Raw genomic sequence first — 24,895 nt, 5'->3', positions numbered from 1 at the left:
CAAACTCGGTGGGTACGTTTATTTATAGTTTAACGAGCAATGTGGGAATTTTTTTGAATGTTAATAATTAATTTTGTTGAAGCAATACTCGAAATGGAAAAAGTAAGGGGATTGGAATATTTAGAACGCGTGTTAGAGAAACAATGGAATTTTTCTATCATATTTTATTGTTGCAAGAATGTCTGCAGAGAAGGAGAGGACGTGTACGAGATTTATTCACTGCTCGATATTTCTAGAACGATGTGGAAGAATACGATTGGACGAATACGAACGACAGAAACACGGAACAGCGTTGTTGCAATATTTACTAAATGCTGAATCTCGAAGTTTGAATCTAACGAATAGTTTGGAAGATTTCAATTAGAAATGTCGCGGAAGTCCCCCGTGGTGGAAGTTTTTACGCGAAACGTGCGGCCGTTGGAGTGTGAAAGATAAACTTGTTATTTAAAGTTTCGACGATATTCCGTAGTCGTCTTACAAATACATTGCACTAGTTTAGGTGTTTCAAGATTTCGCGACACGAGCGTGGACAGTTAATACTGTCGAGCCTGTGATTTCTTTTCGAGGTTCCGATTATTACAAAAAAAAACCATGTAAGATAAACAAATATAATTTCGAACTCGATGACAATGTTTAACTATTGAAGAATATCCTAATTTTCATTTCGGTCTTCGAAAATTCCCAAATTGACGACACGCCTGCTCACTATTGTCGACGATGAAAATGCAAATTCGAAATCGCGATTCTCAACGAGGGACTAACGCGTTAAGTGAAACGATGATCACTTGGAAATTGTGTTTCTTTAAAATTGTAATATTTCCGACCGTTTGAACATAAGGTACCGGAGATATTGGAAAAATAAAAAAATACTGAATACGTATACTTGCACACGTGCGAAAGACAGATTAGATAGTACAATATTGACGCAAGCGGAAGACAAACTAGATAATAAAAAATTGACGTAACGGTAAACGCGTTGAAAAAGTCGATTTTCTGCAAGAAAAATTACTATCTTCTAATACGAATATTACCATTCTGTATCCGACAAAACGAGTATCGACGTCTTCTATCCGATAAACGAGCAACACCGGACTAGATTCGCGATCAGTTAGCGAGGTAGCACCGTATTTTGATACATTCGACGCGGAGAAATAGCGTTATGGTATACAAACAACTTTCAGAAAGTTCGACGAGGTAGAAGTTCCGTGTTCAAAGCGAAACTAAACGCGACGAAGAATGTCGAGGTTGGTTCGACGTAGATTCCAAAGGGACGAAAGTATGGTTGGAAATTTATGTACCTCTGTTTCTTCCGCCCTGTATGCCCTTCGTTCGACGAATAATGGCCCCGAGTTTTCGAACAAAAGGTGTGTGTGTACACTTTGAAACGCGTAAATGAGAAGATTTACTCGTCGAGCTGTCGAAAAATTTATCCAAATATATACACCCACCGAAGAAAGTTCTCAGACTCGAGCAGACGAGAAACATTATCTCCATATACGGTATCACGGTCGTGCGAAGAAAAATCCTCGAAATTGAGTAAATATCAAATTTCATCAAATAAATTCAGCGAGAAATACGAGAAAATTCTGTATACGAGTAATTACGTTCAACACCGTACCATTTTCACCAAATGTTCTCTCTTCGTACAACTTACCACACGATTAAACATTCGAATTGTAATTCCTCGATTACCGTACAAACAAAATTCTATTGTACAATTTTACTACAATTTCTTCACCGAGCTTCTACTTTTCAATTTCCCTAAACACCTAGATCGTAATCCCTGGACTGTTATTTTCCTTTCTAAAAAAATTCTATTCCACAACTAACAATTCTTTGCACCCATCTTCTACATCCAATATTCCCCAACAATTCCCAAATACAAAATCTCATATTATCGCGCAACTGATTCTCCTAGCTCCGCTACGTTTCACCCAAAAACGTTCAACGAAGAAAATAATACAAACCCGGAATTCTTAAATAAACTCTTTCGTCCAATACCAATCCATCGTTCGAGAGTCTCTGCATCGAGCAACAAATGCATTTCCATCCAAAAAATCTTGATCGGTGTAAAAATAACCGTCTGTAGCGAAAAGGTCGCCTGGTTTTCACTAAACCTTTTTCTCCGTATCAATTCTTTTGCATCTTCCCTCTCGCGAAAGGGTTCGCGTCCCAGTTTCAACGCCCTGCGCGATAATTTAAATTATACACCGATCGTTATCGTCGCAAAGTCGATTCGTTTTGCTCGAGTAGGTTCTGGCTGGTCGCTGGTGCAACACTCCCGATCCCCACCCCCGCCCCCGCCCCCAAGTACCACCGAGTCGCAGATTGCGCGGCAATAAGGGATCGTTTAAAATTCGCGTCGCGGCGAACGCGTCGTGAGAACCGATGGCGGCAACCAGGCAGTCAGGGTTTTTAGCACCTCGTGTTCTCGCGACGAGGGGGTTAAACGACTGGGCCACCGGCTCGATTTTCGCGTCGCGACGCCGCCGAATATCGATTCCCTTCGACCTCTTTCGCCCTCCGTGCGCCTCTGAACGCGTTCGCGCTCGCACATCGACTCCACGGGAGTGGAGGGTCGCTTTGCATGAAAGTCGTCGTTGTGGATGCGCGAGGGCGCAAGAGAGGGGGTTGGAAAGACGTGTACATAGACGCAAGAACGTGGAAGAAGGATCCGAACTGCGAAGAGAGGGTGAGGATGAACCGAACGCAGACCGACCGAGCGTTACGGAAAGAGAGCGAAGTATAGGAACGGAGTAGGTGGATGAGAGCAAGGAACGAGGGGATGAAGGGAAAGGGTAGACCGAAAGTGGAGGAAACGAGGATCGTGGAAGATGAGAGAGAGGGAGAGAGAGAGAGGAGTTGCAACCAAGGGACGAGGGGATGAACCGAACGAGTTTTAAAGAGAGAGAGAGAGAGGGAGAGAGAGAAAGTAGTTGCAACCAAGAAACGAGGGGATGAACCGAACGAGTTTCAGAAAGAGAGAGAAGCAAAGGACGAAGAGGGTAAATGCACCGAGGGGTCGAAGGGGTAGAACGCGGAGAAAACGAGCGTTTCGGAGAGAGAAATATAGCGAGGAAGAGGAGGGGTGGAAGGTTGAGGGTGAGGGGATCGTTCGAAGAAGCGTTTCTAGAAAAAGAGAGATGTATAAAGATAAACGATGCAACCGGAGGGGCGATAGGACGAACCGAACGCAGAGAAAACGAACGTTCCGGAGATACGTAGAGATGCATCGGAGGGGCGAGTGGGTGAACCGAACGCGGGGAAAACGAGGATTCCAGGAAGAGAGAGAAATCTAGAGAAGGAAGGGGTTGCGCCGAAGAGGTGAGTGGGTGAAACAAACGCGGAGGATACGAGAATTCTAAAAAGAGAGAGAAATCTAGAGGAGGTTGCACCGAAGGGCGAAATGATGAACGAAATGCAGAAGAAACGAGAATTCTAGAAAGAGAGGGAAATATATAGAGAAGGAGGTTGTGGGTAAAGAGGTGGGTAACCGAAGGGGCGAGAGGGTAAACCAAGAGCAGAGGAAACGAGAATTCCAAAAAGAGAGAGAAATCTATGGAAGAAGGTTGCACCGAAGGGACGAGAGGGTGAGCCAAACGCAGAAGACACGAGAATTCTAAAAAGAGAGAGAAATCTAGAGGAGGTTGCACCAAAGGGGCGAAATGATGAACGAAATGCAGAAGAAACGAGAATTCTAAAAAGAGAGTGAAATATATAGAAGGGGGTTGCACCGAAGGGACGAGAGGGTGAACCAAACGCAGAAGAAATGAGAATTCTAAAAAGAGAGAGAAATATATAGAAGAAGAAGGTTGCACCGAAGAGACTCGAGGATGATCCAAACGCAGAAGGAACGAGAATTCCAAAAAGGGAGAGAAATCTAGAAAAGAAGGGGGTTGCAGAGAAAAGGCGAGAGAACGCACCAAACGCAGAGTAAACGAGGGTTCCAGAAAAGGAGAGCAATACAGAAACGAAGAAGAGGGATGCAACCAAGGGATGAGGAGTTGAACCGAACGAGTGTTCCGGAAAGAGAAAGAGAGAGATAGAAAGACAGATACGAAGGATGCAACCAGAGAGAGTGAACCAAACGCAGAACGAACGTGTGTTCCAGAAGAGGAAAGAAATATTACGAACGAAGGAAGTGGATGCCACGAACGGGTTGAAAGAAGAAGATGGCTGCGTGGGGTGGGTGGAAGTGTCGGCACGGTCTCGTGAACTTTACCCACAAGAGGCAACTTCCTGATGGCGACTTGGCTTCGAGTCTTCGGCCGCGTCTACGGAAAGTTTCTCTCGACGACGAAGATCAAAAACCAACGGAGACAATGTTTTCACTTCCCTGTCTTTGTATCTTGAATATCTCGCGATGGAGTTTACAACACCGGCCTACGAGAACGGATCGCACGTGCCGGAACCTTCGCGGTTTTTACCATTGTTAACCGCGGACCACGTTGATGGACGCGCGGTTTTTACGAGCCCTGTTCGGTAAATGTCTCGTGGCGTCGTTTGGGTAACTTTGGGAAACTTTGTTCGTTTCTATTTGGGATTTCACGGAGAGGGAGTTACCGGGAGAATGATCAGGTTTTGGGCGAATCGAAGATCGCTCGAGCTTACCCACGTATCCGAGTCTGTTCGCTTTGGAAAAGTCCATGGGGCGCTTACCTGTAACGAAACAGAAAATATCGATCAGTTGTACGTGTATTGTAAGAGATATTGTTATTGTTCACGCACAACCGTGTTGTATCGTACGAGGAATGTTATTTTAATGTGTTGTTCGAGGTTCGAATCAATACTCTGGAAAGAGGAATGCGTTGGAATTGAGGACGAAAATTAGCCTCGATGTTTTAAATATTCAAGGATTGTCTTTTTGGTAGTGTTACCGATACTATTAGTTATTAAGGTGTATCGATTAGAAAAGAAAGAAAGGTAATTTCTTTCATTTCTATTTAGGATACTTTCTCGTCTTGGAATGCACGCAAATTAGCTTCTAACAGGGCTGATAAACACCTATGATTTTGTATTAGAAAATTTGTAAGAGAAACTCGTTACGAGATCTACGTTTTTGTAACATATTTTCTCGTTTCCACTCATAGAACACACGGTACATTTCGATCGTTTCCTTCCGGGACATTTCACGATACTCCGTACCGTAGAATTAATGTTACAAAAACGATGGACAGCTCTTTTCTAACGCGTTACCAGTGAAAACGAATGAAATTTCCAGTATCGCAAACAATACAATATAAAAGGTCAAACTTAAAATTCGATCTCCCGATCGAAACCTATTGTTCGATGCAAATGAGCGATAATAAATTAATTCGTCAAAAGGTAGCGAACAATCGCCCCCCTCCGTGTGGAATTCCAAAAGGAAACCTCTTTGTTCGAGCGATCTTCGCCTATTCACGAACATTCTCGAAACACGTGAAGTGTTTCTCTTCACTGTGAAGTCGACCTCTGGAAAAAAATGAATCGTATCCGGTCAGCCTTCGAAGGTCCGCGAAGAAACAAAAATCGCACGATGGTTCCGCATCGCCCTTAAACACGGTTCTGCTATGCAGTGATCGTAAGTTGCCAACTTAAACATGGTGCTGGTATGCAGAGATCGCAACTTGTCAAATAAATCAGATTAGTCACCCCACCACGAATTACATACATTTCCGTTACCGGCTAAGGCGATTACATATACTATCGAGTGACACAGTCGCGAGGAAGAACAATCGAAATAAACCGAGCTGAAGCGAGAACCAGCGACGACTGAAACCCATTGGCGTAGACACGGATCCGGAATAAAAAATTTACCTTAACTTTCGCGATACGATCCCGATAAATTCTACGGGATAAGAATTGTCGTAGACCGAGTGTCTCTCGATTGAGGAAAATTTCCATTCTTTTTCCCGGAGAAAGAAGAAATTGAATGTTTTATTTCGAAAATGTGGTCAAATGTCTAGCGTACGGTGTACATTTATATTTTTCTTCCCGTGTTTAATAGATCATTCGACACCACGTGACAAAGATTAACTATCCCACGAGGTTTCAGCGTATAACCTCTTCAACCACAAAAAAAAATAACTCATCAATATTCTATCGATCGCTCTTTGATATTCTTCTTTAGCAGAGTATGCTAAATTTTTCTCAAAAGATACCCTTAATTTGACAAATAGCCACACACAGGCAAATAATCGATACTCGTTGGTAAACTTCCCACAAATACAGAGATCCTACGCCTATGGAACGCGATCTCGCAGTACCTGAACATCCCTTGGGCGGAGCGAAAGCTTTAATCCCCTCACCGTTCTATCCTTCGGTGTTCGGAGACTCGACCACATGCGATCTCTGGCACAGTAGATTCCCCCCTCCCTTCGTGTCATCTTTCCAGCTCCCACCTATACACTCGCGATCCACGTTCCGGATCGTCGTTCCACGGATAACGAGCTCCTCCAACGTCGATTCATCATCCGGCAGCATCGCCGATACTCTCAGCCAACGGTGTGTTCGCGAGACAAAACCTTGGCCAACGATGTTTCTCGACATTGTCGACAGTGTGTATAAGGTTACCCCACGTCATTGGCGTCGTCTAGGCCGAAAGTCTTGACGCGGATCGCGATGCAGGAAACTTGGACGTGAACACGGTGCACGTGGCGGAGCTGTCTCCTCTCGATCGGTTGGATATTGAACAAAGACGATCCAACCAGTCACCGATCGGTTCGCGGCGCGGTTCTCAGTCCTCTCGAATTTCTCGGAGGATGATTTCTCGGTTAGGGTGATCTCGCGAACGTGGAGGGCACGGGACGACGTAGACGCCCCTGCCACGACGAGCAACGAGCTTTATTAACCGTTCCGTGATTTACAGCGCCCCTCGCGGCTGATATGTTTCCCTTCAAAATGAGCGCGAGCGATTTAATTGCGAAAGAGTACGCCCGGATGATTTACGGCTGTTCCGTTATGGCGTCGTGCCCGATACGGCTCGTTACAAATTCGCCGTTACCGCTCGTCGTCCGCGCGAAACGCAACGCGAATCCGCCCGCCTCTACGCGGACGAGCTCTATCCTAATATCACGATGGTAGAAGATGAGAATCGGAGACACGGGGGGGGGGATTCGACCCACGATTCGCGAGAGATCGATCGGTGCTTCGACGATACGTTCGATGGTTTCTCTCGGCTTTCCGCGCGGTGTGCCTCTTATGCGCGAGGAACAAGAGAACCTTGGATTTTGACGGTGTTCAGAGAGGCGACCAGGGTCTGTGGAACGATTCAACTGGGCTAATTTTCTTGGGAGGGGATCGAAATTTGTAGGCGAATGATCGGTGAGTAGGAGGATTTCTGTAGAATTGTTCAAATGGAGTAAGGTCTTTTTTTTTATTATTTTTTTTTTGGAAATGGAAGAACTTTTGTACAGTGGTTGAAATGGGGTGTATTCTTCTTTTTTTTTTTTTTTTGGATTATTTAGATTTGTAAGCGAAGGATTTGTAAATTGTGAAATTTCTATAGAATAGTGCAAATGGGGTGAGTTTTTTTTTTTGATAATTCAGATTCATAGGTAAAGGATCTGCAAGTGTAAAAATTTCTATAGAATAGTGAAAATAGGGTAAGTTTTTTTTTCTTTGATAATTCAGATTCATAGGTAAAGGATCTGCAAATGTAAAAATTTCTACAGAATAGTGAAAATGGGGTAACTTTTTTTTTGAGAATCAAGATTTGTAGGCGAAGGATCTGTAAACGTGAGAATTTCTGTAAAATAGTTCAAACTAATTTTAGTTCAGACTAATTTTTTTCTTCAGACAATAATTAAGATTTTCAAATCGAGGGTTCTAAATTTAAGCATTTTGCAAGCACGTGTATCGAGCGCGAAAGACGTGAATTCTCCAATTCCAGTCACCCCAGATATTTTTGTAAACTCTAACTTCAACACACGAACTTCGTATAGATATTTATGAACACAAAAACGATACCCATAGTTCGATAACCGTGCGAATACGTGTTTATTAATTTTCCAAACTAAATTTTTGTACATTTTCCCCGAAATTTTTACCAAAAACATTGCCAATGGATTAGCGAGGTTGTCACGATGGAAACGAGTCCAAACACGACCTTATTCGAAATAGCGCGTATCCCCGGAATTTACCGGTGATCCGTATTACGCGTAATTAAAAACAACGAGCCAGATCGTGTTTGGACACATTTTCAGCGAGAAGCCCTCGTCGATCCATTGGCAATACTGTCGCGACGAAATAATACGAAATCTAAAATTTCGAATATTCCTTGATTAAAATTCGATTCGTTTCTTGAATCCGGGGTAAAAGTTACCACTCTTAGAATTACTACAATCAAAAGAATAGAAAACTCGATGAAAAACACGATCAATATTCGCGAACGTAAGTAGAAACAACGAGTAGTAGACAGACACCCGCGAGCCAAGATCACGTGCCCCGAACAATGTTTGAAATCAATTATCTTGAAAACGAGAGCTCGGGTCGAAAAATGTTATTTCGCATTTTCGATGTATTTTTGGCCAAGGAATCGTTCAGCGTGCACTTCGACCGGCCAGTTTTCGTCCAGATTATACAGGAATCGATCAAAAATCGAGTATCACGTGAGATTCGATCGGATGGCCCTCAGTCGACTAACACGGTTGCACATTTTCCAGAATTCTCCGGACGAGCGTACAAAAAGCGAAAAACTCCAGGTGCATAATTGAACGAGAACAAAATGGAAGATCGATGGTGTACGCGCTCGGTTACGTTATTAATTATCGCGATCCACAGTTGCAACAACGTCGACCGTGCAGACGGATCCGAATTTACAACGAAGGCTCTCGCGACGCGTTTATTGATTCCGAAAAATTATTTACACGGCCCGTCGCCACCGAAAAACACCGCTGCGTCGTTTTGCATACGAATCGGCCCGTATACGCATATTAATTCGCGATAGATTCGCGCGATTGCTCTCGGTGTAACGATCTCGCGAACCTCCTCGTCTCCCGATCGTTATCCGCTCGCTTCTGCTCGATATTTCGTCGAGGAATAACGAGCAACCGTTGTGTCTCGGCCCGTTACACGGTTTATTCTTAGTTTCCATTTGGGTCGTAATGTGTAAAATATTCCTTCTTTCTAACCCATTCGATCGGATACTCGCGATTCTTGCGCAACCACCCGCTCAACGTCGAGATGATTTTTCATATATATATATGTATATTTCCTTTTTTTCACTCCGAGTTCGCGCTACATATCCACATCGATTAATCATTTCTTTGGTTTTTTTTTCTTTTTTATTTTCTTTTTCCTCCAATCCGTACATTTGGGTCGTAATGCGTAAAATACTCGTTCTCTCCAGCCCACTCGATCGGATACTCGCGATTCTTGCGCAACATCCGCTCCGGCCGCGAGATGATTTTTCATATTTTTTTTACCACGAGTACGTGCTACATACCCACATAGATTAATCATTTCTTTGGTTTTTCGTACCCGGTTTACCGGGAGCTGGGAAATCGTATCGCGTACACTTTCCTCCATCGGTGATCGCGCGAGTGGTCTTTATACCGCACCGTTGCGTATTTTTCTACGGAAAAAATTTACACGCAACTCGGGAAAATATACACGAATCACGATTGGATATTTCGAACCGGTATCTTGCATAGTTCTCGTGACGTAAAACTCCAAAAGTATCCCGGTTTCATCGACTCGGGAATATTCCTTCGAGAACCGCTCTCTGAAACTTTTTCAATCGAATTAAAATTCTCCAGGTTTGCGAACATTTCGCGAAACCGAAACTATGCCTGCCCGTTACTTCGAAGCGTCAAAATATTCTATCCACGTATCGAAATATTTTTACATACCGTTACTAGAAAATTACAATGGTTCGACCGCGTGAAGAATCCTGCATCGGTGTTTAAAATTGTTGCACTCGATGCGTCGGTTTATGAAACTAGAGATCGAGAACGAGAATAATCGCGAACGAAAAATGTTTCAGAGGCGGTGCACAGCGCTCGAGAATACTTGTTCGTCTCTTAGGATTTATCCACGTCCACTTTATTACGTTTGTAGTCGTACGTTTTGTTGGCCGCGCGACGTCGATAATTAAGGATACTCGTCGCGATATATCCGACAGTTCTGCTCGCGTTTTGTGCACGGCTACGGCTTCCGGTAATACTTGATCGATAATGCTGCGGAGAACGCCACGTGCTTTTTATTTCTCGCTCCGAATACACACACACGCGCGCGAGTCGTCGCGGATCATGGAAAAATCGACGAATTTCCACGAGCGGAACGCTCACCCTCGGTAAGGAATCGATTAGCTGAGGAACGAGCGCGAATTAGCGAAAAACGAACGCCGCGTATCGTACGCCGTAGCGAGATTAAAAATACAGAACGCGTCGCCGCGAGGACAGATAAACCCGCGCGAAGATTATTCGTCGGCAATGAAAACATTAAAGATACAGTTGGTCGGCGATGCCGACAGCTCGTACGCGAGATATTAACGCAAGAATTCCCACAACACACGTTTTGTCGCAGATAAACCGGCTGACATCTCCGTCACCCTTGCTGGAGATAATGTTGTTTCAATAAAATCACTTTAGCCTCCCCACTCGGGGAGATAAATGCTCGAATAAAAATCACTGGCGACGTTATACCGGTAGTGACGATTTTAGTATCGAAAAATAGCTGTGTTGTCTTGGAAAGAGAGGAACTCATAGCGTGGAGACGATGTTGTTTCGATTAAATCGTTTTAGAACTCCCTTTTGGGGAGATGAATGCTCGAGTGAAAATCACTGACAACGTTATACCAGTAGTGCCGATTTTAGTATTGAAAAATGGCTGTGTTGTCTTGGAAAGAGAGGAACTCATAGCGTGGAGACGATGTTGTTTCGATTAAATCATTTTAGAATTCCCTCTCGGGGAGATGAATGCTCGAGTGAAAATCATTGACAACGTTATACCAGTGGAACTGATTTTAGTATTGTGTTGTCTTAGAAAGATTAACGAAGAGAGGAGCTCTTAACGTGGAGACGATGTTGTTTCGATTAAATCGTTTTAGAACTCCCTTTTGGGGAGATGAATGCTCGAATGAAAATCACTGACAACGTTATACAAGTAGTATCGATTTTAGAATTAAAAAATGGCTATATTTTCTTAGGAAGATTGACGAAGAGAGGAACTCTTAGCGTGGAGACGATGTTGTTTCGATTAAATCATTTTAGGCCCCCCTCTTGAGCGGATAAGCGCGTGAATAAAAATCACTGACAATGTTACCTCGAGAGTATCGATCTTACTATTGAAAGATAGTTCTGTTGTCTTGGAAAGATCAACGAAAAGAACTCTCAGCGTAGACATAAAGCGGATTCAATGAAATTACTTTAACCTTCTCTCTCGGGCGGATAACCGCTTAAATAAACATCACTGGCTACGTTATGTTGATAATACCAATCCTACTATTTTTTGCGATTCTATTACCTTTGAAAGATTAACTAAAAGAACTCTCAACGTGGAGGTGAAATTGATGTTACTCTAAGTCATAGAGATCGAGGGTGTCTTAACATTGTCTCAACTATATTACTCGAAGTCATAGACATCTAGGGTGTCTTAACATTGTCTTAACTATATTACTCGAAGTCATAGATATCTAGAGTGTCTTAACATTGTCTTAACTACATTACTCGAAGTCATAGAGATCAAGGGTACCCTAACATTGTCTTAACTACATTATTCGAAGTCATAGACATCTAGAGTGTCTTAACATTGTCTTAATCTTATTACTCGAAGTCACAGACATCGAAAGTGTCTTAACATTGTCTTAACTACATTACTCGAAGTCATAGAGATCGAGATTGTCTCAACATTTTCAACAACGATGTTCAAACACGCTCCAACGGTGTAACGCGATTCGAAAATCGTTTATCACCGCCGTGGACGAATGTTCGCAGCGTCGCGACGCCGCGTGTTGAACGCGACGATCCACGACGCTCGTCCCACGGATCTATCGAAGAATATCGACGGTACACGCGGCGCGGTTAACACCAGAAGCAAAGCTTGGCTACGTAATCGCGAGTTCGGGCCAAACTCTAACAGACACGACACACCTCCGACCTTCCTATCGATCTGCGGCCGGAGGTTTTACGCGTCCTCCACCCCCGCAAGCTCGTCGACCCTCGCCCACCCCCTTTCCACGGTAAAGTCCTCCGCGAGAAGGAAAAGCAACCGAGTAAACCCCTCTATCGAGCCTATTCTCTCTTTCTCGCCACTCGGAGCCGCCTTTGTCTCGCTCACCCCCTTCGAAGAAACACACCGATGCGGGGAGGGCAGGGGGAGCCAGAGGGGGGAGCCAATAACGTGTCTTTATGGCTCTCCGCGCTTTCGAGACACCTACGCGCCGTTACGCGCCCAACGTCTGATTGAAACTGAGCGTTTCTGCTCGTGAGAACGATGCCGCTAATTCCGTTTGTATGAAAGTCTCGGAGGAGAGGATCGAGGGAATTTCAATGGCGCGCGCGATTAATTCTTTCGGTTTCTTCGTGCAACTGAAGAGCAAGTTTAGATCATCGATCGTGCGTATTGCGATCTTCGACCGAAGACTTCCTCGGTTTCGAGTCAATTTCGAAACGAGAACGACCGAATGTTCACGAATGGGCACACGATATTTGAAAGAATTGGATTTTATTCAAGAGACGATGAACGGATGATTTTACTTCCGGTAGGGTCCTGGAAATGGTGGACATTTTATTGGGAAGTTTTTTCAATACTTTTTGTAGGTTAGGAGTTATTCGAGTAGAAACAAAATCGGTGGCTCCGGTATAGGGGGTTTCCCTCAAAGTTGAAACGTAGCAAATTACGGTGTAGTTAGTGGAGGGGGTCGATAAATAATTGTGCAATATTTCAACAAAGTTGATACGCGACAGCTCGCTGCGTTCCCTCGGAACTCTTTCCTTGAACTCGTGGTACCCTTCAGGAATATTCTCATCAGCTCTCATCGTTAACATTGTACTCTTAATGTCTATCTTTGCGTGTATACAGCTCACGAAGTTCGTGTAGGGAATAAGAAAGGTCAATCTTGGAAGAAGTTGCAATTGGTATTGGGTCGAAAGCTTTATTCAGCCTTTTTAAAGTCTGAATCTAAGCAAAAATTCTCCGACTGTGTCCACGCTCCCCTTTCTCGGAGACTGATCTTTCTTTCGCCCCACAATACCATCCGTCCAATTTGTGGCATTCGTCAGATCACTCTACCATCAAGCTCCAAAAGTACCCTCACTCTTGTAATGTTACCTTCGCAACAATATATTTTACGTAAAATTGTTCGTGTATTCATGGAAGAACGAAAGATCAATCTCGAAAGAAATTACAATTCATGTTGCGCCTACATAAAAATTCCTCGATAATGTTCACATCCCCCTTGCTCGTGATACACCGCTGCGTTTGATCCAAGCTTGATCTTTCCTTCTTCCTAGAATACCATCCATCGAATTTCCAACATTCGTTTGATCACCCAATCGTCAGATCCCAAAAGTACCTTTACACTTCTAATATCACCTTCTAAAAATACATCTCGCTTAAAATACTTCGTGTATTCATGGAAGAAAGAAAAACAATCTCGAAAAAAATTACAATTCCTACACAATTCGTACACATTACTCAGCCTTCGTCTGGTCTGCACCTGAGCAAAAATTCCTCCTCGACACTGTCCACACTTCCCCCGTACTCGGATATCGATCTTTCTTTCTCCCTGTAATACCACCAAGTCCAATTGACGACGTTAAATTTTTCAACATCCGTCGAAAGACCGTTCCCCCTGCGTGGACAACGAGAAGTTCGAAATCGCGTGGAGATTTCACACTCGGCGCGATATTTCTGGTCGCAGCGACCGGAGGATTCACGGCCGGAACGACTTTTCGTCACAGTGGAAATTAGCTGAGAAACACGGTGGTTTATCGCGTCGTAAAGCGGGGTCGCATCGCGAGGAATGGCGATCGCAAACAGCCGACCGGACGGCAACAACACCGACCGCGATGTTGGAACGGAGCAAGGGGAACAAGAGGGACGCGGAGGGCCGCGTACCACGCCAACGCGAGTTACAGCTCGCGTTAAAGTATCGGACGTACCCGCGTCGAGGAATATTTGCGACGACAGGGCAGTCGGGGATCATGAATCGCGATTATTTCGAAGACCCGCTCCCCCTTTCTCCCGTTGTTCGTTGTTCGTTCGTACGCTCGCGAGAAATGCACGAACGATCACGGAGATTTAGGATTACGAGTTGCTTCACCCCTCGTGGATCCATTTTATCCGCAGGAAATACAGTCCGTTCGTGACAGCGAGAGTCGCAGCGTCTTACATGGTTAAACTCGATCGTGGGAAACGAAGAAAGCTGCCGCTGGAAATGAACGCTCCACGGTGTGGAATACGAGTGGAACTCGTACGCTCGGTTCGACCGAGTGGAATAATGGAAAAGTTTGGAGAATTGACCCTTTTGAAGTTGCCCACGAATTAGAAACGATTTTAGGTGGAATCGATTTCACTCGGTTATCTACAACGAATCGTATCTCGTACGTGGTATTGATAACTATTTTGCGCGATAGAAGGTGAGTTTTCCTTTCGTGAAAACGATACGCGTAGAAAATCTCTAGCAAAGCGTAATTTTTGTTACATCCTGTATTCGGAATTAGATGCAGATTTATATCAAAGTTTGAACGTACGTGTACTGTGATCTAATACGAAAAATGTAGTACAGTTGTGTATCTGTTATGTGGAAGAAATCAAAAATAAATCAAAGTTTATGCATCAATTTTTGACTCGATGACCTTGAGCAGCCAAAACATTTGACTTCAACCTTAGATCCACTTTCAGTATCCTTACCCCGTCAAATATTTGACTCGATGACCTTGAACGGCCAAAATATATAACTCAAACCTTACATTAAACCCTGAATGAGAGTCCATACGAAAAACCCGTTCGTAAAAATCTCCCATCTTTCTACTCCATGGTTTTTTGAACCCAGTGACCTTGAACGGCCAAAATAAGTGGCTCAAACCTCGGATCGAACGCCGAGCAAGGCGTCCACGTGAAAATACCGTTTACGAAAATCTTCGATCACCGCGCTCCGTTGTTTTCTCGACCCAATGGCCTTGAGCGGCCAAAATATCCGGCTTCGACCTCGGTTCGAACCCCGCTCGAACCACACCTCGTGAAGCTCTTCGATCTCTTCGTTCCATCGAATTTCGTAGCCGATTCTTCGCGCGTCGAAGGAACGCCTCGTGGTACAAGTCGACGCTCGAAAAGGTGCGGATCTTTTCGAGCGAGCGAGCGAGCGAGCGAGCAACGTTACCGAGAAACAAGAATTATATTCGTGGGACTACATAGCTTCGCGTTATCTATCTGCTCGTCTATCTGTTTCCGAGTCGGAGCGCCCCTCTGCAACGACGATCCGCGATACCCCGCTACGAAGCTAAATATATCTTCACAGACACGGGGTCTATCGACAGAACAGCAAGACGCTGCTGAAAATCTCGTTTAAAGCGTAGCCTAATAACGCGGCAAGGTCACCGTGGCGTATTTCGGTGCCTCGAATCGAGAGTTACGGGACTCAGCGTGTACCGGGGAATTAATAGTCTTCGAGTGGCCTGCTAATTACGACGCGACGTATCGTAGACAAGACGCGAAACTCTCCACCTGAGCGAGAATCTTTTTTTCGTTTTTTCTTTTTTTTTTTTTTTTTTTCTTTCAAGAAACATTCTAACGCGTTCGAGAGAGATTTTACGAGCGATACGGCCTTGGAGCTCGCGTTACTTCTGAAATAAGTATCTCGTGCTCAATTTGAATAAATTCGAGAACCGTCCTCCTCGTTTGCGATCGACCATGAAAACCGAACGGTCTTACTCAATAATATATTCACTACCGCGCGAAATTTGACCGGTTTTCAGATCCGCTCGACATCGGAAAATTTGTATCTCGAACGCGGAGTCCGCGAGTTTCCACGACCAGTTACATTTAATCGTCGATACAGATAAAAAAAAAGGAAAAGAAACCGACCAACGACGCAAACACGTACGACGCAAAAACCGTTTAAAGTTTCGGTCGTAAACTTCTTAGACTCGCGAAACTTAATTGCGATACGCGTTCGGAGATGTAAATATATTTAAACGTGTATCGTTTCCTCGTCACAGAGCGGAAGGAAAGTAATTATTCATCCAGATGTCGCGTCGTTTAACAATTTTCCGATCGCGTCGTTGGACGATTTCATCCACGTTCCCGCGGATCGTTTACCAGAATGTTTCTTTAAGTGTTGTCGTTTTTTCCGTTGTAAAAAAAATACGCTTCAACTTTGAACTGTAAACACACGAACGAGATCTACACGTATCTAAACTTCGCACACGTTCGTCGAACGGAAGTACTATCTTTAAAGAAATAAAACAACGAGCTTAATAACTCCGTTTCTCATCGAAGGAGAAAACTTATCGATCGACCTATTACTTTAATCGAGTAAAGGGACCGGTGGAAAATTGTTAATCGAAGATTAATTCGTTTCGCGTTGTTACTTTGTTCTTGTTTTCGCTCGGTGTACCGATCGGTACACGTGTTCGCGAGATCGCCGACGTCCCGCGTACCAATTTGTTCGCAAAAAAGAAGAAGAAGAAAAAAGTAGAAAAAAAAAGCAATATTTATCGCGATTCCGGCGCGGCGGACAGCGTAAAAAATTTCGAGACGGATCGTCTTAGAGATCAAGCGGAATAAATTTGTTCAACGTACGGCCGTGTGTTTCTATAACGAATCATGATACACCTAACAAACAGGTTTCTCGCTGATTGCGAATCCGCGAATTAAAGCGGTCGGAACGGCTGGCTCTCCCGCGTTCATAAATATTGAAACGTCCTAATTGGTGTTTGTAAGTTTTTATTCGGGTGAAAGAAGAAACTCGCAAGAAACTGTTTCGCGCTAGGAGGGAACGCGTGTTCGTGGTAACGGGGAACGGTATCGTTGTTAACCGCGACAGCTAATAAAGTTCGTATCTACGGAGACGAGGCCACGGAGTTTCCCCGTGACGAGAACGATTATCAGAGACTCGAGAACGTCTCCTAGAACCAACGAGGAACACGCGCGACAATCGATACGATTAATTCTCGAACGGTGGACCGTGCACACCGGATGCTGAGTCACTTCTGACTCATAGTGAACATTTCTGGCGAGCTTCGGGTCGAGCCGAGTCGTGTCGAATCGAGTAGAGTCGAGTCGAGTCGAGTCGAGTCGAGTAGAGTCGAGTAGAGTCGAGTAGAGTCGAGTAGAGTCGAGTAGAGTCGAGTAGAGTCGAGTAGAGTCGAGTAGAGTCGAGTAGAGTCGAGTAGAGTCGAGTAGAGTCGAGTCGAGTCGAGTAGAGTCGAGTAGAGTAGAGTCGAGTCGAGTCGAGTCGAGTCGAGTCGAGTCGAGCTTTCACGCCTCTTTCCTTTGTACACGGGTTCACGCGCGTAAAGAATTCCTTCCCGTCGAAAACGACGAATAAATTATATAAATGCGATAATATCGTTGTACGATAACGTTGAACTTCCAGTGTGACTGTTTTTTTTCTTCTCACCCAAGTACGATAATATCCAACTTCCTCGGTATGTGTACTCATTTTTTTTTTTTGTACGAATACGATAACGCTTAATGGCACGAATCATCGGAATGTGAATTTTTTTAGGTGAGGTCGATAATGGTTAACTTCCTCGAAACGTACGTTTCTCGTACTAAATCTGATGACGTTCAATTGTTCCGGAATGTGTGTTACGTATATAAATATGATAATATTGAACTTCATTGGTGAGGATATTTTTTTGTACGAGTAAAATACAATTTTTACTCGTTCTCGTAAATATTTGCCCACGACGGTGATAAATATTGTTACACTATTTCGAGCAATTCGTTCAACGTTCGTCAAACACGAATCTCTTCGAATTACTACAAAATGTAATATTTTATAATTCATCGATGCAACAAATCAATTTATGCAATACCTTTCGAGGATTAAATTTTCATTCGAGTAGATTAGAATGTCAATTTATTTTTTATTATTCGGTATATATTGTTACAAAAGAAAATATACTGTTCGAGGATAAATAGAAAAATATATCGGAGATTTGATAAAACAAATAATGACCTTGAACTGTCCTTCACGCAATAAGAATATCACCGTTAAAAATATACGAGTTATTCGATCAATCTGTTTTAACTCTTTCGGACACAGTTAAAAAATGTTCCACCTTTTCAATACCCTAATATGCACGGTAAGATATTTTTCAATCCACCGTAAAAAATTAAAATAAATATCTAATTAATGTATTTTTTTCAGCATTCAGCAACTGTGCCTCAAAGAGTCAAACGACTCACCCGGTATGTACTTCGGACGACGAATTTAACACTAGAACTACCAACGATGACATATCACTATTTCTATCAGATCACGTACCGATCTCCAAAGTTAGTTAAGAAAAGGGCAAATTAATTTTCGATTAAAATTACTTATCCATTTCGACAACCGTCCGTGACTATCGTAGAGAAATACACCGTTAACAATTTTAAAAAGAAGTAAAAAATGGACCCCTTTGGTTCCAGTATTGATCTTCCGTCGAATTTATCGAATACCCGTGCAAAGTACATATCCCCGTGTCGGGTTCGCGTCGAGTGTCCGACTCGAGCGATTAAAATCGGTCCCTGGGTCAAAAACCAGCCCAGGCCACCATCGGGCGAGTGTTAAACGAGCGTAGAAATTTCAATTACCCAATTACCGCTCCCTAGACCGTCCAAAGAACCGACCAGAAAGCAAAACGAAACATCGCAAGAAGCTGAACGCACGGTTCCCTTCGTACCCTTTTTCTTTCGCTCCCGGCGCGTCTTGTCCTTGTTTATCGTGCGCTCTGTATCACGGAAGCGGGCAAAGTATGCCGGATTCCTCGCATCGATGCTCGATAGAGCGATGCGTGCGCGATACACTGGCCGAGCGTGCTTCGGCCGCGAGACACGCTTTCGGACGTTTCCGTCGTTCGTTCGGCGGTGCTCGGCGCGGCGCAACGCGTGTAATCAAGTGGTATAAATAATTCCGACGCGCAGCCATGAGCCGGCCACCCGAGCGGAGCTCATTCCCCTGTTATGACACGCCGGAATCGGGACGCTGAGGCGCGAGCGATGACGACGCAACGCGACCAACACCAACCCCTTCTTACGCGAGAAAATATGGAATTCACGTGGATCGGTTCGCGTTTGCCTCCCGAGGATGATCGTTTGTAAGTTTCGTTTGTAATTTCGAAGATTGAATTTTAACACGAGATTCGAAAAATACACGCGTCGAGGAGAGGAGACGCGGAATTTAAATTCGAATCGGTTAACATTTGTCTCGTAACGATGGTCGATGAGTTTAATTCGATGATGGTTCCTCGCTTAAAGATAATACTTTAACACGGGTTTCGAAAAAGTAACGTATCGAGGAGAGGAAACGTGGAATTTAATTTCGGATAGGTTAACATTTGTCTTGTAACGATGGTCGATGAGGTTAATTCGATGGTGGTTCCTCGCTTAAAGATAATACTTTAACACGGGTTTCGAAAAAGTAACGTATCGAGGAGAGGACATGCGGAATTTAATTTCGGATCGATTAACATTTGTCTTGTAACAATGGTTGATGAGTTTAATTCGATGGTGGTTCCTCGCTTAAAGATAATACTTTAACACGGGTTTCGAAAAAGTAACGTATCGAGGAGAGGACATGCGGAATTTAATTTCGAATCGATTAACATTTGTCTCGTAACGATGGTCGGTGATTTTAATTCGATGGTGGTTCCTTGCTTAAAGATAATACTTTAATACGGGTCTCGAAAAACTGACGTATCGAGGAAAGAAGACACGAAATTTAATTTCGGATCGGTTTAGCCCCGTAATTATTGTTCGCGATTTGATAATAGTTCGAATGTAGTTCCTCGCTTAAAGATAGAACCGAGTCGAGAGAATTCGAAATTTAATCGTGGATCTGCTAATACTTGCCTCGTAACGATCGTCCGCAAATGTTGGACGATATTTTGAAACATGTTACGAACGGTAATACACCTCGCTTAAAGATAGAATTTTTTCACGAGGTTCAAGAAATTGAATCGTCCCCGTTGTTTATGTTTCTTCGGGTCCAATGACCTCTCTACTCGAGCAACAGACTGTTGTAGATTTTGGAGTCGGTCAAAATTTATGCCTGGATAGAAATGTTGAAAAATGAATAAAAGATGAACAACTTTCGATCGTTTCGTATCGATCGTTATACATTAATTTTATTAATTTTATGTTCCAATAAATTTTACCTTGTTTTTCAGCCTCAAAAATTTAGTCATACTATATTATTCATGATCAACTGTACTATTGTTATACATATTAAACGATCTTGATAAATATTTAGACGATTGTCCAAATGATCGAGAAACTCGATCCTTTGTTTGGAGAACGGTGCACGCCAATGTTCAACAGCGATGAGTACAGGTCCCTAACGAGGCCAGCTTTTTGTAATAAAGTCGCAAAGTACGTCACACGAAACGACAATAAACGGTATTAACGCTGATGCATAAATGGAAAGTGTTAAGGCTGGAGTCTCACGATCCGTCCGTCGAAACATTGCTCAATGGATTTTACATTGAGATACATGTTCACACTGTCAGTCATCGTTCCGTCTAACCGCCTCAATGTACAATAAAACCCAATGAAGAATGTTTTGATGGACGTTTGTCTGACGGTTATTGTGAATCCAGCCTAACGCGTTCAACCGCTATTATAGTCACCGATAACCGATGCTATTTTGCTTGCAACGCTTAATCAGATCCTAAGAATACCCGTAAGACGTTCATTTCTCTTTATTTTCAAAAATAGAACAAACCGTTCGTAACTGGCAGCGCAACAAACAATCACGACCACCGGTAGCGTTCTATACGGGGTGAGTCTAGAAACCGACTCGAGCCTCCCGACCTCTTCGACGAACGTTCATAAAGTTTAATTCAAGAACGATCCTTTCTCCATTTTTATTTTTCCGTGTCTTCCATACAGTGTGGTCGATATCATTTATTTATCGATACGAGAGTTCTGCGAGAATTTAATTCCCCAAGGGCTTACCTCGAATGAAATTTTACACGTGGGTACAAAATTCGATCGCTCGAAATCATTTTCGAATTAATTAAAAAGGACGGAACTTCTGCTTTATAAAATTTAGATCGGATCTGTAAATTTCGGACGTGTAAATTTCGGATGTATCGATTTCGGGTATATTAATTTCGAATGTGTAGATTTCGAATGTATAAATTTCGAATGTGTAGATTTCGAATGTATAAATTTCGAATGTGTAGATTTCGAATGTATAAATTTCGAATGTGTAGATTTCGAATGTATAAAATTTCGGATATATAAATTTCAGATGTATAAATTTCAGATATATCACTTTCGGATATATAAATTTCAGATATATAAATTTCAGATATATAAATTTCAGATGTATACATTTCAGATGTATAAATTTCGGATATATAAATTTCGGATACATAACTTTCCTATATATAACTTTCCTATATATAACTTTCCTACATATAACTTTCAGATATATAAATTCTACCCAAAAATTCTCTCTTTCGATATGGGGGGAAGTAACGAATGAAACTCTATCGACGATCGAGACGACCGTATAAGAAATCATGGAAAAATCTCAGTGGCGCGACGAAGACTCCGTGGCAGACTCGCTCGCGCTACTCTCACGGTCGTTCGATGAAAACTGGCGAACGGTTTTGAAGAACGGTGGAGGCGAACCGTCCACGATTGGCCGATTCCCGACTAACGCCCCGGTCGTTAGTGCAACGGAACCGGTGCGCCCGGGACGGAGAAACGCGGAATGTCCGCGAGCTCGCGCTGGATGCCCCTATTATCGGTCGTCCGACCGCTAGAATGCCGTTAGTCGACGGTCAATCTATTGTTCTACGTGTGTGCATGCGATCTTGACGCTCCTCGGACGCCTGGAGAGCGAAGCCAACGGCCTAACTGGGACGGAATCGATAGCGCCGCCGCTCTCGTGATTTTTGCTCGTCTCGCGCGCGAACCCGCGGCGTCCTCTTATCGAAACTTCTCTTCGTTACAGTACACCGAGAGACCGGCGTCTTTACGAGCGACTTTTAAAAAAAAAAAAAACGCTCTTGGGACATCCGAAACGATCGGATCGTAATCTCCGCGGCATCTGCCTCGGTATCGCGACACCGTGGTATTTTGTGTACGCTTGTCGAATAACCGTGACGAAATAGAATCTCGAATAATATCTTCGCAATCGTTGAATCACACACGGAGGAAATTTTATGCTAATTGAAATCAAATATTTTCCCGCTCAGGTCGGTGTTACACGAATTACGAAAGACACGAATCTTTTCGCGAGAATACGTTTCACGGTTGTACTCGGCTTCTTGTATTTCGGTGTACTTGTTTGAACTTTGAGCGAAAGTTTCTCGGGGTTAAAGAAATCGAGGATTCTTCGGGACTTTGAGATTGAGATTTGAAATGTACAAGAGTTTTTGGGAAATTGTGGGTACTCGTGGTTTGTGTAGATATTGTGGAAGGACGATCGATGTAGAATCGAAACTGTTCCATGAACACCAAGTCTTATCTCACGAGGTTAACGATCTTTCTTTTTTATATTCGAACCCGGCGTAAATTTGTAGAGCATCGGAAAGTATTTTAAGTACACATTTTTTCTCCATTTCGTTGATAAGTGTTCAATGGAACGGGAGAAACTTTTTTACGACCAAAGAATCGTCGACGATTGATCTCGAACTATTTATCAAATTACAAAACGTTTCGCGCGAGAGTTCCCTGGATTTAAATGTAGAATTTTATTCGAATGAAAGAATCACTTTGGAAAATTACCCCCACGATCGAAATTGAACGAATTGTATCAAATTGCGGTATCTTCGAATATGCGAAAAAGTATAGAAAATAGTATGGAAAATAAAAGAATCTTCGAAGTATTATAGTTCGTAAAATAAAAATTATTTTATCCTAACGGAGGGTCGACAAATTTTCGATCAATATTTCTATTTCGGTGTATAGTTCTACGTTCGAAGCCGAGCAACTTTGTTCGAAAACATTTCTGCAACTCGGCAAGTAGATTAGGATTAATTGCAGAACTACTTCGGTCGATGAAGTTAAAAGGGGTAGTTCAACCTCTTGAGCCGCTTGTCAACGAAGAAAAAAATAATTCTCGACTGATACGTTCTAACGTACCGAAACTAAATTTCAATTTCGAACGTAAAAAAGGAAAAATTTCACGCGGCGTATCCTTTAACGACCACGTCGGTAAATGATCTAGATTTCGGAGAAGCCTTTTGGAAAATGAGAAAAAAATGTTAAAGGTGTCCAGATCGAAAGTTCGGAGCGTTTACTGAACGATCGTATCACGCGTCCTCTCTGTGTGCTAGTCAAATAAAAACGGCCGAAGTAAAATCTTAGCTACCTCGTTAACCGCTGACCCACATTTTGGGACAATTTTGAGGGCCGTAGAGAGGTCCAAGGTGACTGGATCGAAAGTCCAAAACGAGATTCGGTCGTGTACAATTTCGCGCACGTTGGTCGAACACGGAAGTAAGCGGAATTATAATTACGATTATACTAGGCGCGTAGAATTTCGTCTTAACGTTGACTGGGTAACTGCTGGCCGATATTTTGTGGCAACTTTTGGGAGAGTTTGGCAGACTCGAAGACGAGTCGACCGAATCGAAAGTTTTCAACGCCTACTCGACGACTGTGCCACGTGTGCCCACTGAATGTTCCTCAACCAGGAGTAATCGAAACGAGAACTACCTATTCCCTGTGTACAAAGTTCTGTGTTCGCTACCTCAGCGGCTGCTGGCCCATATTTTGAGACACTCTTCGGGGGAGGTTGTGAAAAATCGATGCTGGTCTCCCAAAGCGTCTTGTTTCACGACCGTGACACGTGCAGTTGATTTTTATCGGTACGATAAAACAAACTTGTTACAGTTTCTTTACGTACGATTTCCACGTGAGTACGCACGTTATTCGTTTCTCGCTCGAAATTAAAATTCTACGGGACAACTCGGATGTCGCGTGTATTAAAAATTACAGAATCTTGTATAAAACTACTACCGTCGATTCGTCCTTGTAAATGGAAAACAACGAATTTGGAATTATATCATAATCCTGAGTAAGAATTATAGTATAATTCCAAACGACGATGTAATTATAAAACATATATTAGTAGATCAATTTCTGGATTGAGATTCTTCTTCTCGATACAATTATCGTTCGAACGAGGCACAAAAATCTTTACCAATAAATTAAAATTCTTGTAAATGGAAAACAACGTATCTGGAATTATATCATAATCCCAAGTAAGAATTGTATTATAATTCCAAACGAGAATGTATTTATAAAATATATATTACCAGATTAATTTCTAAATTGAGATTCATCTCGCCGAAATTCTTCTTCTCGATACAATTATCGTTCGAACGAGGCACAAAAATGTTCACCAAAAACATCGTGTTTGCTTGTAAGATTCCCGATACGAGCGACTCCGAAGTTTAGGAACATCGATCGGAAAGTTTCGTTCGAAAAACGTACGCGAGCACATTTCGTTCGATCATCGGCGAACACTGCACCGGTACACAAAGTCACGGTATAATAAATACGAGCGTGTTATACGCCCCAAGAGACACGCACCGCAATTTCAATCCAAACAAGCAGCGCGTGTGGTGCAATACAGTTACGGCGGTCAGACGTTTCCGGTTTCTTTGAATCTTCGAGAGAGACCAATGCGTGGGTAAGACGAGAAATAGATTCCACGCGGTGTCGTCGTCGTCGTCGTCGTCGTCCTCGTAGTTTTCCAGCTAGTGAATACATCATCGCGGAAAGCCGAGCTATCGATACA

The 24,895-nt window shown here is 43.2% G+C and overlaps 1 protein-coding gene across 7 annotated transcripts in view; it reads right to left on the bottom strand.

Annotated features, from left to right (window-relative positions):
- The window catches only part of Mam (neurogenic protein mastermind), a 380,463-nt gene that overhangs the window by 147,993 nt on the left and 207,575 nt on the right, over positions 1 to 24,895 (bottom strand). For 2 of the 7 annotated variants that reach the window (XM_076323067.1, XM_076323068.1), the window contains exon 2: positions 4,612 to 4,659. The exons of the other annotated variants lie outside the window; for them this stretch is intronic. In XM_076323067.1, coding sequence (XP_076179182.1) covers positions 4,612 to 4,659 — 48 coding nt within the window. The remainder of the gene's footprint in view (positions 1 to 4,611; positions 4,660 to 24,895) is intronic. 7 annotated transcript variants of the gene reach the window in all.

This window comes from Ptiloglossa arizonensis, chromosome 11, assembly GCF_051014685.1.
Source record: "Ptiloglossa arizonensis isolate GNS036 chromosome 11, iyPtiAriz1_principal, whole genome shotgun sequence".
NCBI lineage: Eukaryota > Metazoa > Arthropoda > Insecta > Hymenoptera > Colletidae > Ptiloglossa > Ptiloglossa arizonensis.
The sequence above is the reverse complement of the archived record's forward strand: the minus strand, read 5'-3'. Positions and strand labels throughout refer to the sequence as shown.